Below are 16730 nucleotides of genomic sequence, written 5' to 3' on the forward strand. Positions count from 1 at the left end.
AGGAGTCAAACCCTGGTCTCCTGCATTGTAGGCACATTCTTTACCATCTGAGTTACCAGGGAAGCCCCTGGGAGTGAAAGTAAAAGGGGTCACTCCTGCTTCTTCCCCTAGGTTCTTGGATCCACATGCTCTTCCTTTCAAGACACAGCAGTGTATAAAGGGGATTGATTTACAATGCGCAGGACGTCCCGAGGATGGTGCCTTGTCCTTGCAAGCGGTCGTCTCTGAATTGGTGCCTCAGTTGTGCCTTCAGTAGGCCATTCCCCCTCGCTCAGGTTGGCAGCTTCAGGGTGATGGGGTATTTGACGTAACTGGTGGATCCTGCAGTCACGTGGCTTTTCTTGCATCTTATTTGTTGTCAAACAAGTCCCTTGATCTGTGATTGCTATGTGAATCCTTGCCAGTGTATCAAAATCTCCTTACGTCCTCAGATAGGGTTGACTGAGGCCACAGCAGCAGAAGGGGCACATCCATGTCTAGAATATGTGTTCATTTCTATAAAAATGAATCACTGTTCTTTCCAGTGTGAAAGGGGTCTAAGGTTATCTACATCTGTGTGTATCTTTGAGGGATGGTGCCATCTTGGGGAGGCATCTGTTCCTGGCAGGCATGATGTTTGAGAGCACCAGTAGTGGGATCAACACTGGTGTGTGGACATTCTCTGCATGGCCTCCATCCCTGCCACCGTGTCTTGTCTCCTCCATTCTTGTGCCCACTGTGTGCCAACATTGGGTTGAGGACAGCTGATGTCAGCTAACTGAGACATTTTGTCTGCCTCATTGTTTCATGCCTCTTCTGTGATGGATGCTCTCTGGAGGACATTAAGATACTATATATATATATATATATACACACACACACACACGCATATATATCTTCACTCTTAAAGCCCACTCCCATAAGTCTCCCATGTGCTTCTAACTAAGGCTACCTTTTCCTTGGTCTTGAATCCTTCCCCTTACCACCTAAGAATGCTTCAACACTCACTCTACATAATCTTGAATCAGTTTTCTTTCCAAAGTGGATGCCTAGGTGTACTGTCTGAAGCTCTGGCCATTTGGGAAAGGATCTCTTCACTGCTGTCTTTCAGCACCACCCCTGAGTGGGACTGTCAGGTGGCCATGGTCAGATATCAGTGTGGTCTACACACTGAGCCAACCCTTCTAGAAATCAGGCTCAGGTGTTCTGCTCCTCCATCAGCTGATCCTAAGGACCATGCTGCTGCTGCTAAGTCACTTCAGTCGTGTCCAACTCTGTGCGACCCCATAGACGGCAGCCCACCAGGCTCCCCCGTCCCTGGGATTCTCCAGGCAAGAACACTGGAGTGGGTTGCCATTTCCTTCTCCAATAAAAGTGAAAAGTGAAAGTGAAGTCGCTCAGTCGTGTCCAACTCTTAGTGACCCCATGGACTGCAGCCCACCAGGCTCCTCCATCCATGGGATTTTCCAGGCAAGAGTACTGGAGTGGGGTGCCATTGCCTTCTCCCCCTAAGGACCATAGGTGTGTAACAAAAGTACTGGAGCAGTAGTAGTGAATAACGTGGGAGACAGGGCCACTTGCTCAGATAGTTTACTTGTGCCCTTTAGCCCTTCTCACAGTCAATTGCTGCTTGGCCAATTGCTGCTTAGCCAACTTAATCTTATGACTTGGCGGTTCTGATAGAACCCAGCTCATGGTGGATATTTCTGACCGCATGACCACTTCTTGACCCAGGTCAAGTCTTCTGTCTCTACCAAGGTCCAGTAACATTCAAGGACCTATTTTTCAAATACTGCATAATTCTCTTACCCCAGAGCCCTAAGAGTTCTTACCTGTGAACTCCTGTTGGAAGTGCATAACCTTCACGGGGTGACTTCTCCAGCACGAACACCTCCAGTGCAGTAGAATGTATTGGGGCATATGGCTAAAGGGGCAGGGCCATTTGTATTGCATCCTGGACCTTCTGTGTAGCCCTTTCCTATCCTAGGTGCCGCTCAGAGCTGACAGCCTTTGATGTATATGTGCTGTCAAAGTGTCTCCAGGTATGGATTAAGTTGTGTTTAAAACCTGAAGAGGCCACCCAGGCTTTGGAGAAAGCCAGAGGCCTGCAGAATCATCCTCCACTGAGGAAATCAACAAGAATGTCCATCCGGGAAGAAGTAGGTTTTGTGGCTCATTGGTAAAGAATACACCTGAATGCAGGAGAAGCAGGTTTGGTCCCTGGGTCGGGAAGATCCCCTGGAGGAGGAAATGACAACCCACTCCAGTATTCTTGCCTGGAGAATCCCGTGGACAGGGGAGCCTGGCGGGTACAGTTCATGGTGTTGCACAGAGTTGGACATGACCGAGCAACTACAGGTTTGCACACCATCACAGGTTTGCACACCTTGCTCATGTTAATAGAAGTTTGAGTTGGAATAAGCCCCTGAGAATACTTTTCTTTGGCTATCACTTTTTTTTTTCTTTTTTTGGCTTATGTGTTTCAAGGATAGGATTGTTTGTCAGGTTATTTCTGTGTATTTAATATGTAAACATCTAATAATAGCAGGTGAATCATCGCTTTGATTTTCATTCTGTGACACTGGAAGTACATGACTAAGCTTTCCTTTGTTTGAAATGTAGGTAAAATTAATGGACCCAGATGACTTAATGGGCAGTTCTGAGATTAAATGTTTATTCGCATTAGAATAGCCTGTATATTTCACAAAAGCCTTGTGTGTGGCTTTTGCCCCTTGACAACTCTTCTCTGTTTTGTGACTATGTTTTTCTTCATCCTTCAAATCAGGACCAGGGAGAATATTTACCCATAATTATATAGCAAAATATAAATGTCTTTTTAAAAAGTAGAATTTTTCAATAGTCAAAACTGTATAAATTACCAAGCACTTATTTTACATATTTGGGGGATTAAAGGGAAGACAGAATATTCTTGACTCCCCCCCCCCCCATTCAATTAATTTCCCCTCATTGATTCTACTCTTCCAAGCCTTATAGCAGAGTTGGAGACTACAAAGATAAATAAGACATAGTCCCTGACACAAATGAGTTCAGCAAATAGTAACCAGAACATTAAAAAATAATGGTAGGAATGTTATTGTTGTGCTTAAGTTGCTCAGTTGTGTCCGACTCTTTGCAACCCCATGGACTGTAGCCCACCAGGCTCCTCCATCCATGGAATTCTCCAGGCAAGAATACTGGAGTGGGTTGCCATGCCCTCCTCCAGGGAATCATCCCAACCCAGGGATTGAACCCAGGTCTCCCACACTGCAGCTGGATTCTTTACCATCTGAGCCATCAGGGAAGCCAGCTGCCATCTAATTAATTTAGTTTGTGCTAAGAGCTTTGCATGAATAATCTTATTTAATCTTTAATATATCTACTGTCCTTTGCCCACCCCACCCCCCATACTTGTGCCCTGCTTTCTCTCACAACCAGCTTAGATCCCATGCTTTACCCTCAATTCCCTGAGTTTCCTTCTCCCTTCTCAGCACTCATCTAGCAAAACCCTGGTGAAATTCCACAGGCTGCCTGCTGCAAGACTGCATGTATACAGCTGTATATGACTAAAGGCATACTTCTTGGTCTCTCTTGAAATTTATGGTTGCTACCTGGGACGGGAGAGATCCTTAGTCCTGTCAGGGAATCATACCGTATTTCTGTAGTCCCTTTATTCTCCTACAAACTGATTTTATCCCAGCTCCTCACCCCTCTTAATTTTCAGTACCTTTTCTCCCAGACTGTCTTGGCTGATGGCAGAGAAAACAGACACAGTCAGAAGAGAACTGCTGTAAACCCCCTCCATGAAATTTACCTAGCTGCCCATCTCTGTGCCAGTGTACTCTAACCCTCTGGTTACTGGTGGGGGGAACAGTCTTTGCTCTTGAGTAAGGGCACGCCCTCCATCTGAACACTAGATGTCCCCTGTGCTGTCCCATTTCTCTCCCGCATCGTGAAGTGACCCCTTCTTTCTGAATCAGCCCCACTGACATTAAACCCTGCTGGGCTATTTCCTTCATAATGGATTCTACTTTCTCTAGTTACTGCTCTGTATCCTTGTCCCTGTTTACAAAATATCCCTTGCAAGTGTTGCTTATATTTGGGATTTCCCATTTACAGTTTGATTTTTCTCTTGGAAATGCTCTAATCAGATTTTTTTTAAGACTAGTCTTCATTTGTTCTTTTTTTATTTATTTTTATTTTTTGGGGGGTGCTACATTAGGTCTTCATTGTGGCTCACAGGATCTTCCCTGTGGCTAGCAGGCTCTCCAGTCGTGGTGCTCGCTCAGTATTTGCAGACTTAATTGCCCTGCAACATGTGGGATATTAGTTCCCAGACCAGGGATCGAATAGCATCCTCTGCACTGGAAGGCAGATTCTTGGTTACTGGACCACTCGGGAAATTCTTCCAATCAGCTTTCATGCCCACAGTTTCATTAAGACTGCTATAGTGATGCACAGTAAGTATTACCTGAGTAATTTACTACTTGCTCACACACACACACACACATATGTAAAACACTGTAAGATGGACATGAAGATACTCTGTAGGTGTTCTGGACAAGGCCCTTGGTGATTTCACGCAGTGATGAATTCTCAGCTCCCCTCGGTGCTTGACCTTTCAACAGCACGTGAACACTTCTTCTTATTTGAAATAATTTTTATTTCTTGACCTTCACAGCACTGTACTCTCATGGTGTCCAGGCTGTCTCATTGACCTCTGCCCCTGCTGGTTCTTCTGTTAGCCCCAGGATGCTGACTTACCTCAGAGCTCCATTTCTGCTCATGTCCTTGGCCAGCTCATCCACAGTTGTTACTTTAAATAATACTCAGAGGTTAACCGCTCCCAAATTTGTATCTCTTCCCTTCGATTTCTGATTTCGAATATCAGCCTGCCTGCTCCCCATCTCACTTAGGTGTTGAATAGGAATGTCACACGCATATTCCTGACTCTCCTTCCCAACCCCATTTCTCCTACAATCCCCCTCATCTTTCCAGTAGCCCAGCCAATACATTTAGTATAATCTTTGATTCCTCTTTTCCTCATACCCCAGTCAAATCCAGCAGCAAATGTCATTGGCTTTACCTTGAACTATATCTAATACCTGACCATTTGTCACTGCTTCCACTGTTACCATTTGTTCTAAGAGACCAGACCACCATCTCACCTGACCTTTTGATGTGGAAAATTCCAGCCTATCCTCAAGACAATGGAATGACTTTCACTTCCCCATCCCTATCTTATTTTCCCAGTGTACTTGCTACCATTTTAAACATTATGCTTTTTTGAAAAACACTATATAATTTTATATTCTTGATTTATCCCTTCCCTAGGATGGAAGCTTCACTGGGGCATTTTGTCTATTTTATTCAAATGTTTGTATCCCTAGTGCCTGGAGACCCATAATAGGTACTCAATAAATATTAGTTGAATGAATTAATAAATCATCACAAAAATACTATGTGGTAGGTCATAAGATGCTCATTTAGAGATGAGGTAACCAAGACTCAGAAGGTTGAAATAATCTGCTGAAGATCACAGAAATAGGAACTGGATGACTTGGAATATGGACTGAGGTTCCTCTATTTCCAAGTCCAGATCTTTAAGCAGTATAACTTCCTGGGTTCTAGTCCATAGTTTTCTTATGAATTCAGTATCAATTTTTTAAAAAGAAATTCTTTAAATTAACATAAGGCTTTTGATCTTCTCTTATGCTTTGAATGGCAACTCATTTCAAAGTCACAGCTCTCTAATCACTGTTCAGGTACCAAATCTATTTTATAGTCATTCCTTGGCCCATGTATTGCCTTGGATTTAGCAAAATGATTCCTCACCGTCTTGAATTCAGTTGCTCTGAAATCTAGAATCAGGAAATCCTAAGAAGGCTTAGAGGAACAAAAATAGATCTTCTTAAATGCCCTTTAAGGACATTTTAATAACAGGACACTCTAACAACTTTAAGAACAAGAACGTTCTTCTTCTATCTATTTACTCTTTCTTCAGACACAATTTGAAACATTTTTACATTCACTTACCTAAGAATTATTGAGCAATTTCTGTGGGCATGGCCCTATTTCATACACTCAGGACCCAGCGGTAAATGAAACACACACATTCCTTGCCCTCAGGGAGTTTACATTCTAGTGACAAGAGGGAAGATAATAATTAACATATCATGTGATCAAAAGTGCTGTGAAGATAAATAAAGCATAGAAAGGGACTAACAGGTGGCACATGGTATTCTCTTGAATAAGGGTATAAAATAAACTCCCTGAGATCCAGGATATTATTATTATCTTTTTTAAAAAAATGTTTATTTGGCTACATCAGGTCTTAATTGTGGTACACGGACTCTCAGGTTGTGGTGTGGGCTCCAGAGAACACAGGCTCAGCAGTTGTGCATAGGCTTAGTGCTCCAAGCACGTGGGACCTTAGTTTCCAGACCAGGGATTGAACTGGTGGCTCCTGCATTGCAAGGCAGACTCTTAACCATTGGGCCACCAGGGAATACTTATCATCATCAGTATTATTATTCATATCTGTAGCACTAGATCCTAGGAAAATAAGTAGTATACACAGGATAAATGCTGAATATTGTGAGAATGAACGAATGCATAACCATGAAGAAGAGAGCCCAGTTAGAAGGATCCTGCGGTAGCTCAGGTGGTAGCTGGTGGAGCCTAAACACAGAGGGAAGCTTTGTAGATTTAGAGAAGAAATCATAGTGTGTACATATGTAATAAACCCAAGACTATTTCCAACCTTAAAGTTGGACGTGAACTGCAAATTGAATTGTACTGAGGAAGAGAAGTCAAGGTTTGGACAATGCCAATCAGGCTTTGGCCCGAGCAATAAGAATAAAGTAGCCTTGACTGAGGTGTGGAAATCTATGGATGTGGTAAGTTTGGTGGCCAAAATTAAGTTTCTTTGGGACCATAAATTAAGTCGCTCTGCATCTCCCTCTCATTCTCTCATAGTTTCCTGAGATATCTAAAGCCAAATACTGCTGTGTATCCAAGGAAAACCATTCAGAGTCATTCTACTGTGGAAAAGAGCAAAAATCCATGCTGGTTCCACCCCTCACTCTCTTGGCCAGACACAGAGGCATCTTGTGTTGATCGCTGCCTTTCTTCTTACTCCTTGAATAAGAAGGGCACAGCCAACAACGGCTTTTCCTTTCAAACTCATCTCAGACACTTGATTTTGATTTAAAAAAGAGAAAGATGATTGAAGGGGATGAAAGAGGGGAAAAAATAGGGTTTGTTGTACATTTCTGCTCATGGCAACAGCTTGAACTGATTAGCTGGTTATTATGCATTCTTGTGCATGGCTTTTCACAGCAGTCTGATCCAGAGAAACATCTCAAGTCCTTTTCTGCATGGCTTCTTGCAGGCAAACCTGACCTCAAAGAGATTAACCAAGCCTTGTAATTTGAAAGAACAGACACACCCAAAATCATCAAGTGATCAAAAATATGGTATGAATAAATATATTTATCAGAGTGTGTTCTGGATTCTAATGATGGTAACAGGAGATAATTAGCATGCAAGAAAGGAAAAAAAAAACCTGACAAACCCACTAAATTTAAAAAAAAGAAGAAGGCAGTGGCATTTCTTTAGGATTGTAAATGTCCCCTACATATATATATATATATATATATATATATATTTTTTTTTTTTTTTGCGTTTCCTAAGAAGAACTTGCAAGATCCCTTTAAACAAGTTTAGGGCAGTAAAATCAATGGGAAAGATTCAGACCTCTGCAGGGTTTGCATAGTATGCAGTTAATTCTCTTTTTACTCTGTTCTAAATATAATCCTGCTCATTTGCATGCCAATCCCCAGAATGCTTTGTAATTTCACAACTCTTGGCTAGTGGTCTCAGCACTTATGCTTTCAGAACAAAGCAAAATGTTTAGGGTGTGTCTTTGGCTTTAGTCTTTTTTTCTTTTTTTTTCCCCTGTGCTTTGCAAAGAGTACAGAGAGGTGACCTTTTCTTGGCATTCATGCTGCAAGCCAAAGGATCACAGAAATAAAGTGGAGAATGCTGTGGACTTTTCCTGTGAAGACTGCATTCAGTCTAGTTACCCATGAATAACCAGCCACTTGGATTAACTCACTCGAGTGAGTTTCAGGGGGGTTTGGCCTGCCCTTTAATTATGTGACCAGGCTGGTTCATTTTAGGTTTAGGGAAAGCCTAAATCGGAGCATTCTGTACCCTCATTCTGCCGATGCTTTATGTAGCTTCTTTATTGCAAAGGAAGCCTTTAACTTAATGAAAAGATGTCACAAAGTGTGGTTGGTGGCCTGCCTTATAGAAATGTGAATTCAAGTTCCCTAACACAGACCTAGTCATGCTCAATGATAATCTGCGGAATTTCTGTGGAGGGGGGGAGGGTTAGGATTCATAAGGGGGTGAAGTGATCATAAGAGACTTGAAAAGGGGGGCTTTATGATTTTTGCACAGCAAGCCATTGTTGTTGTTGTTATTCAAATAGTGTATTTGGGTGTGTCTTTTTTTTTTCCAGGAGAGTTTAGAAAGCTCCCCCATCAGGCCATCCCTCAGCCCCCCTGCCTATTTCCTCCAAACATGCCTTCCTTGGCCTTTTAATTGAAGCACATAGCAAAATAAGAATATATTCCAGCACCGAAAGATCGTGTCTTTTGCTCCTAATAGCACGCTTACCTTTGTCTCTCAGCCCTGCCTAAAGTAAACTCGGGATTGTGACCAGCACACATCGGACCGCTCACAAAAACCACGGCTGCGCAGTAACGCGCCAGGGCTTTTGCCTTCTCACTACAGGTGTTTTCTGCTCCTTGCTCACCGAGCAGCGTTAGTGCTGTTTCATCGATTCTGAGAGCCAGACAGTGGAATTCCTTTAAAGCACAGTATTTCGAGAATTATGTTTACAATACAGAGAACAGCTTTTGGTAGCCGACACGGGGCTCCCTCGCAACCTTCCGAGAGTGAGGGTTACTTCGCATTTTTTGATTCCCATTTTCATGGTCTCGGGATAGCAGCGGCTGGCCAGGCTGCACAAAGTCGGCGCGGTTCTCGGCTTTCTAAGGGGATCGCGCCGGCTGTTTATACACTCGGTGACCAGCAGAGGCGGCGCCCGGCCTCCGCGTTAACAAAGGCGGCGGCTGCGGCATTCAGCCCGCAGGGTGGCGGAGGAGGGCGGGTGCCCGAAGAGAAGCCCGGAGCCGTCTTCTTTCTGAAACGAGGGTCTGGAAGGTGGGAAATCGGAACAGAGTCAGGTCAGAGGCGTGGGCTTGGTCCGCGGGGACGAGAGGGCGACGCTGGTGCTTCTCTGCCGACACTGGGGACTGCAGTATCCCCGCCCCGAACAGTCCCTCGCGCCCCCTGGTGGCGGTGGAGCAGGCTGACTCTGCTGCACTCGCAAGTCACCAAAAAGGAAGAAAAAGAAAAAGAAAAAGTGGGTGAGGCAGATGCAAAGAGGAAAATCAATAGGGATAAGAGAGTAGAGGGAGGAGTCGCGGATCAGCCATTCTTGTCTTACGGGGTTCCAGCTGGTACCGCAAAAGAAAAAAAAAAAAAAAAAAGCCAGGGCGTGAACGCGAGTGAGGAGGGTGTGTGTGTGTGTGTGTGTGTGTGTGTGTGTGTGTGGAGCGGGGGGGAGGTCGGGGGTGAAAGGGGGACCAGAGAGATTTACTATTGTCTCTGGCAGCCGCCACGGGAGCCGGGGAGGGGGGCGGAGGCGAGAGGAGGCGGCGGCCGCGGCCAGCGCACCATTCGCTCCACCTGATCTCGGGGCGCTGTGCGCTGAGGAAGACGCGGGCGAGCAGGAGCAGAAGGAGGAGGGAGGCAGGCAGCTGCTGCAGCCACCGCCGCCGCCACCATGTCCTACCAAGGCAAGAAGAACATCCCGCGCATCACGGTGAGTCGGACACCACTCCGGCTCGCTCGCTCGCTCGCTCGTTCTCGGCTGCTCTGCAGGGGCTTGGATCCTGCCGGCTTCCGCGGGCCAGTCCCCAGGGAGGGACCGCGACCCGGGGTCCGAGGGGGTGGAGAGCGGCGGTCAGTCCAGCCGGCGCGGCAGGGCGCCACCCAGACGGAGCGACCCTGGGGTTTGGGGAAAACCAAACAAAGAGGAAACCCAAACAGTGACAGTGGCGTGGAGAACTTTGGGTTATTTATCTTCCTTTCCCACCGCTCGGTAGTTCCCAAATAACAGGCCCTCCGTCGACCCCCGTGCCACCTGGGTCGTCCGTGTGAGCTGCCCCAGGCGAGACGTGATTTTTTTGGTAGAAGGTTCCTTCTTGGCGGGGTGGAGCATGGAGAAATGACACCTTTACCCAGAGGTCTTGGTTAGCCCGACCGCTCCCATCTCTGAGCTCCAGCCCCGTGGCTCTGATGGGGTGCCTGACCATCCGTCCTCACCTTGGCCACTGCTTGCTTGTATTAACCCCAGTGCGTATCTCGGTGCGTCATACTTGGGGACTGGACAGCTAACGTGGCTCTGTAGTGAGAATAACCAACTTTTTTTTTTTTTTTTTTTTTTTGGGCTCTTGGTGCATTTGCATTTTTTCCTGTAATTACTCCCCTTTACCCCAAGAAAAGGCTGAGTTTTTAGAGCACATTTTAGTTTGCGGTGGCAGGCGCGTGCTGTGTGCATGCCGCGTCCAACTGCCATTGTGTGCAGAGCCGAGCCCTTGCGGCCAGCGGGTGTCAGACGCGCTGGGCAAGCCCCTAGGGCGGGGTGGAGCGGGGATGTGCCATAACCAGGTAGAGAAGCCTCATTTTCGTTGGCGTCCAGCAAGCAGCTCTCGGAGCAAAAATACCGCGCCCGGGTCTGGGATTTCTCCAGAATGCGCTGAAATGACGCCCCCCCCTGGAAAGGACACACGACAGGCTGGAATGGACAGTTTTAAAAAAGGGCAAGACAAAAGCAACAGAAAACCCACTGACATTTGTTAGTTGAGCACGAAGCAGTGCGGTTGTGCTTTGTCTGTAGCGAGTGAGGTGTGTGTGTGTGTGTGTGTGTGTGTGTGTGTGTGTGTGTATAGTGTGTAGTAAGGGAACGTGTAGCTACTCCATCTTTGCAAGACGAACAAAGGAAGTGATGAGCTGGCCCCTGGGAGGCTCTGCAGCTGCCCTAGGGCAGTGATGTACCGGCTTCTGTAGTTCATTTGCCCCATCCACTCGGTTTTGCTGTGGGCACGAGTCTGTTTGCACTTGTTCCCGTTAGGCTTGGAACAACCTGATTGCCGTCCAGGACCTTCCCCTCTGCAGGCAGGAGGAAGCTCTTCTTGCTTTTAGTGCACTTTATTGTCAGGTGGTTTATTTCTCTTGCAGTATCCTAGCTTTTCATGCATCTGAGCTTCATTGGACACACATGCGCCACACCCCTACCTGCTGCCCACCTGGTCCCAGGGGAGGAACACTCTCCAGGGGGACAGAGTTGGGATGGGTAGGGATTCTCTCGCCAGGTAGAGGCACTGGGCTTAAGCCCATCCTCCTTGACCACTACCTGATAGCGTTGACTTCACATTATTATAAAAACATAGTGAGTCTTTTACAATTCACAGTATTTTCTCGGTGCCAATTGGCTTTGCAAAAAACTGTGGTGATACTTTTTTTAAGCTGATTGGGACAAAAGCACAATTTTTCTACTTATTTCTCTAACTCTGGAGAGATGAACCACCGCTCTCATGCTATGACATGTGACAGCTATGCTGTAAATCTGCCACTTGCTGTATATCCAGTATGCACTTGCCATTTCTGTTTGGGATAAGCAGAGAACAGATTATTTTTTTCTTCCCAGTCTGACGGCAGTGGTTCTTCTTAGATTCAGCCTGTGCCCTGGTATTGAGGGCCACACCCATTCTTCTAGGTATCACTTAAGCCACCTTTAAGGAAAGATACCGACGTTTAGCCCATAGGGTAATAGCCTTACAAGCCCCTGTAATTGTGTTGGTGCCCCAATCCCAGGGCCCGGTTTGCAGGGGCTCCCTTTTGTTCCCGCTTGGATGCTCTTCCCTGGGGCGCATCCTTCATTTTCAGTGTGGCTTCCATCCTTTCTCTGCTCGTGGGGCGTGGCGCTGCATAGCAGCCTCCACCACCAAACCCGGGCTGTGCCTACGGCAACTGAACGGCAATTTCTTCGAGCCAGCCTGCCTTGCATTCATTGTTGAGAGGGTTGTGGGGTGGGGAGAGGCAAAAGGGCAAGACTGGAAGGGGCTTTTGATCTTTGGGGGAAATAATGCATTTGTCAATTTTTCTCATGCTTTGTGTTTGTATTTCTTAGAACATGGATTCTATTTTAGAAGAAAACGTAATTCTTGTACTCTTGCATGTCCAAAGAAGAGTATGGTTATGTACATACTACCAGAGGCTAACTAGATAGAGGTAAAAACATAAAAATATGGACATAGGTCTATATATTCACAGAAAATATGATTAAAGATCTAAATATAACATATATCCCCTGCTGTCAAGTCTAGTCCAAATTTTAAATGGTAAGATTGTGGAATTTGACTTAATTTCCTATCCTCTATATTCCTTTCTGTGCAGACTGCCCCACCCAGTAGCTAAAATGTCCCTGTAATCTGAGACCGATGGGGGCAGTCTTTCTTGCCAAGCACCTCTGCTTCGACAGGCACCACCCTCTGCCACAATTTGGGGGACACAGGAAGGTTTTGTTTGTTTGCTTGTTTTCTGTTTTTCCTTTCCTTCTTGCTTTCCTCCTGAGAGGAAAGCATTGCTACTACCCTGTGTTTATCGGTTTCCTGGAAGGGGTTATTTCTCTGTCGCGGGTATAATTGGCTGGGGCTTTCCCTGGGAGTAGCTCCAGCCCCAGATCTCATTGTTCTTCTCAGGTCATCCTCCTGCGTGACCTGCATGTGCTTATCCCAACACTAGCCCTTGCTTCTAAATGTCAGAGACAGCAGTTTGGGTGGTCCCGCCAGTCAGAGCAGGGACCTGGTATTGTCATCCACCTCTGTCTCTGTCTCACACAGTTCCTGGCATACAGATGCCTAATGAGAACTGGTTAAATCAATACATGAATTAAAAATTGCTCCTACCAAGAACAGCTCATACCTACTGAGTGTTTCTTTGGTTTCAGATATTGTATCTTACATGCATTGTTTCATTTAATCCCTCAAATCAACACTGTCTGAGAGGTACTATCGTTATCTCTGTTTTATAGATTTTTTTTCTCTGCCCAGGGTCAGAGATATACCAAGTATTCTGGGCAGGACTCAAACCTCCACACCTGACTGAAATCAAAGTGCCTCACCGCCACACTGGTCTTGGTGGCTCCACCCCGACCATCATTCTGAGAAGGTGACAGTGGGGCAATGGTTTAGATCCTATAACGTGGTCTCTCTTATTCTTTACATTGAATAAATGTAAACTTGAGAGATGGTATCTGACCGTCTTGACTCTGCAGGTAGAAAGTTTGCTAGTTACACTCTGTTTTCTTCTGAAAGAGGCTGCAGCTTGAAGCTGGCAACAAGAGTGAGTGGAGATCTAACGCTTAAGCTCCAGTGCTTTCCAGGTATTCTCTTATCGGAGTCTCTGCAAAAACCCACTTTACAGTTAAGGAGATTGAGACCTAGAGAGAGGAAGTCAGTTATCCAGAGTCACACACAGAGGATAGGAGGCAATGCCGGAAATCAAACACAGGTCTTGTCTGACCTCACAGCCTCAACTGCCTGCCTCGTAGAGGCACCTGCAGTGGGGATTTTGAAAGGTGTGGATTAAGAGCTCCAGAATTCCCTCTAGGAGACAAATCGCCGAGAAGTGCCTTTTTGCAAATACTAACTGGATTTCTGTTAATACAACCTTGCAGCTAATGCATTTCTGCTGCATTGGAAATTGGGGTATATGTGTGTGGCGTTTGAGAATTGCTGGAAGGCACACACTCTGGAGCATGACTTGGAAGGTTTGGCCTCTAGGTTGTATAATCAGGGCCCTGTGATCTCATTTGAAGGGTATCATTATGAGTGTCATGGGAATTTTTCATTTGGGAGGGGAAGCGAAGGAGCTGTGTGAACTGAAGGAATACCCAGGTCTCTGTAGTGCTTGAGCTGGGGGCCTTAGGCTAGACTACAACCCAGGGAAGGGGCCAGTGAAACCCCATCCCTGGATCTGTTTCTGCCTTTTGCTTCAGGAAGTGTCACTTTGGATTGGGAGAAAATATTAGGAGATGCAGGATAAGAGTTTGGGAGACCAAAAGAAGAGATGTCCCCCAAAACCAGCTTGATCCATGTAAGGTGTATTGGAAGGGAAGTTCCAGAGAAAAGACAGGAAAAGTATCAAAGACTTAGAAATGGGAAGCATCTTAAATATCTGATCATGAAAATCAAGCCCTGCCTGGGTTGTTCATTTGTTACTTTATTTTTTGTACAGGTTTGTAGTGACTTGGAGCCAGGATATTCTTCTTCCTCAAACACTAGTGAAATGCCTCAGGTGGATAAAGAGAGCTCTGACTATGAGTAGCTATGACTGAGCCAGCTGGGCACTTGGGGGAATTCTGGAGAAATAGATTTTCTGAGAGGATTCAAGTCTATGTAGTCAAACTGTCAATTTACAAATAAAAATCCTCCCTTCTTATCTCACTGGGCTCTTGAAAGGCTCAGATGAAGGAATGACTGTGGACAATGGTCTCTAAACCCCAGATGTATTCAAGCTGGGAAACATTTATTTTAAAGTCTTAACTACTTTGAAATGGGGAAATTAATAAAGGAAGATTGACAAAGGTCTAGCTTATTAAGAGACTACTTTAGGAATCAATGTTTCAATAAAAGTTTTCAAAAACAAATGAAAATCAGCACAATGTTTTAAGCAAAGTGTGTTTTCTGGTTTAGTTATGTTATGGTGTTTCTCAGAATTATGCTTACCTTTCATTTCTGACAAGCTACTCGAGGCTATTAGACTGCCTTTGGACTTTGATACGGAGATTCTCTGTTAACCTAAAGAAAGGGCATTTTCCTTATTTAGGATGAACTATATTGCTTTCAGTCCTAATCAGCTTCTAGCCTACACAGACACAGGTTATGGATACCCTTTCTAGCAATTTCTTCACAACTCCCAGTTGAATGGCTTTTTCTCTGTCCTTTCTCCTTAATTAGGGAAAAAGTAGTAAAATTGAGATAGAACTGAAAAAGTCTTCATGTCCTAAAGGGCTCTCTCTTCTTTACCCATTGACATATTTCCTAGAACTGTTTGTCTGCTTACTATATTTGAAAAAAATTACAAAATTCTTACAACAGTAGGAATGTCTCCCTGGGAGGTAAATGCGCCTCTCTTTGATTAAATCATTGCTTGTAATCATAAACGAAGTGGAAATGTAAATATGCCATCTCCTCTAGGGACAGATGATAATCGAAGGACTGGCCTTTCCCTGGTCACTCCCTCCTCAAGTCAGTGCTGTTTAACTGTTCTCCCATTTTCTGTAGCCAGAGGGAAACCAATGAGAATGGCCCTGGACAACCCAGAGGAAGAGGTTCCTCTGTTTTCAGACTCTTCTACTGTGAAATCCCCTTTTCATCAAATTCAATATGTGTCTATTTCATATATGTTCATTGTGAAATAGATGATGATACATATGTAATACACCAGAAGATAGTTTGGTAGAATAGGATGAGCCCTTCAACTTGGCCTCTTCTTTGGCTCTAGTCTGTACGTGGAGTCTAGTACAAAAACTACTTCTCTGGGGGAACATTTCTCCTATTAACTAGATTATAGGGGACTTAGTGCTTGGACTAAGCCTAGTGGAGCTATTATATATTTATCATTACCATTTATTGAGAGCCTTAGCACAAGTGACATGGATTATCTCATTTGACTCACAACAGCTCCTATAGCTCTAATGGTTAACCATCATTCTGTGTTCTGGATAGAGCCTCTGAGAGATTAAGTAACTTGACCAAAGTGACACAGCCACAAAAGCAAGATTCTGGGATTGATCCCTCCAGGGATGGGTTAGTTCACAGGCGGGAAAGCCGTAATTCCGTATTCACGGATGACTGTCCCCACCCCCTTGCCACCAGCTAGCCACACCTGTTAGCTCACTAACGGGGGCCAAAGTTCACAGAGTGGAAGGGGTGGGGATGGTCAGGCCAAGACCTCTCATATCACCGTTGGAACAACTGAGTCCACGTCCCCCTAGAAGTGATTCGTGCATTGCTCTGCCCGCTGTCTGAGTTAGCTTCCGGCTTTCCCCCAGGAGCATGTGTGAGTGTAGGGTGGAATCTATCTTGCGTAAGTACAGATCTGGGCCCAAGGTTCCTTCTCACTGTCTGTCCCTGTCCTCTTCCCAGACATAGAAGGAGCCAGGCTCTCTGTTCTCCTTCAGCAGGGCCAGGAACATAGCACACGCCCTGCACTCTAAGCCAGATGGGGAGCTCTGCTTAGGAATGGTCCGGGAACGTAGGGGACATCTGGAATTCAAGGGCACAGTTCCCTTGGCTAAGTTAGTCTTTTTTTCTGTGGAAGGGCTGGGAAGTGAGCTTTCAAAGATAAAATAAGATTTGATTTTTTAAGAGAGGGATTCCTCTGATGGGTGGAGCAGAGGAACCCTTTTGTTTGGTGGCGCAGGAAAAGGCAGGAAGCCCCTGATGAAGTGTTGGCACATTGTGGTCCGGGCTGCCCTTACCTCTAATTTCTCTGTGACTCTGGGAAAACCTTATTATCCCCCTCGGACTCTGCGTCAGTCAGATGAGGGTATCGAACTAGATGGTCCTTGAGTCCCTGCCAGTGCAGATGACCCTGTGAGCCTTTATTTT

At 45.5% G+C, this 16730-nt stretch overlaps 1 protein-coding gene across 2 annotated transcripts in view; it reads left to right on the top strand.

The window, feature by feature from the left end:
• DPYSL3 (dihydropyrimidinase like 3) overlaps window positions 1-16730 on the top strand; it is a 116926-nt gene that overhangs the window by 41274 nt on the left and 58922 nt on the right. Inside the window, exon 1 of one of the 2 annotated variants that reach the window (XM_027546050.1) lies at window positions 9573-9874. The exons of the other annotated variant lie outside the window; for it this stretch is intronic. Within the exon in view, the coding sequence (XP_027401851.1) occupies window positions 9836-9874 (39 nt within the window). The 5' untranslated portion in view covers window positions 9573-9835. Of the gene's footprint in view, window positions 1-9572; window positions 9875-16730 lie in introns of those variants that run through there. 2 annotated transcript variants of the gene reach the window in all.

The sequence above is a fragment of the Bos indicus x Bos taurus genome, chromosome 7 (assembly GCF_003369695.1).
Source record: "Bos indicus x Bos taurus breed Angus x Brahman F1 hybrid chromosome 7, Bos_hybrid_MaternalHap_v2.0, whole genome shotgun sequence".
NCBI lineage: Eukaryota > Metazoa > Chordata > Mammalia > Artiodactyla > Bovidae > Bos > Bos indicus x Bos taurus.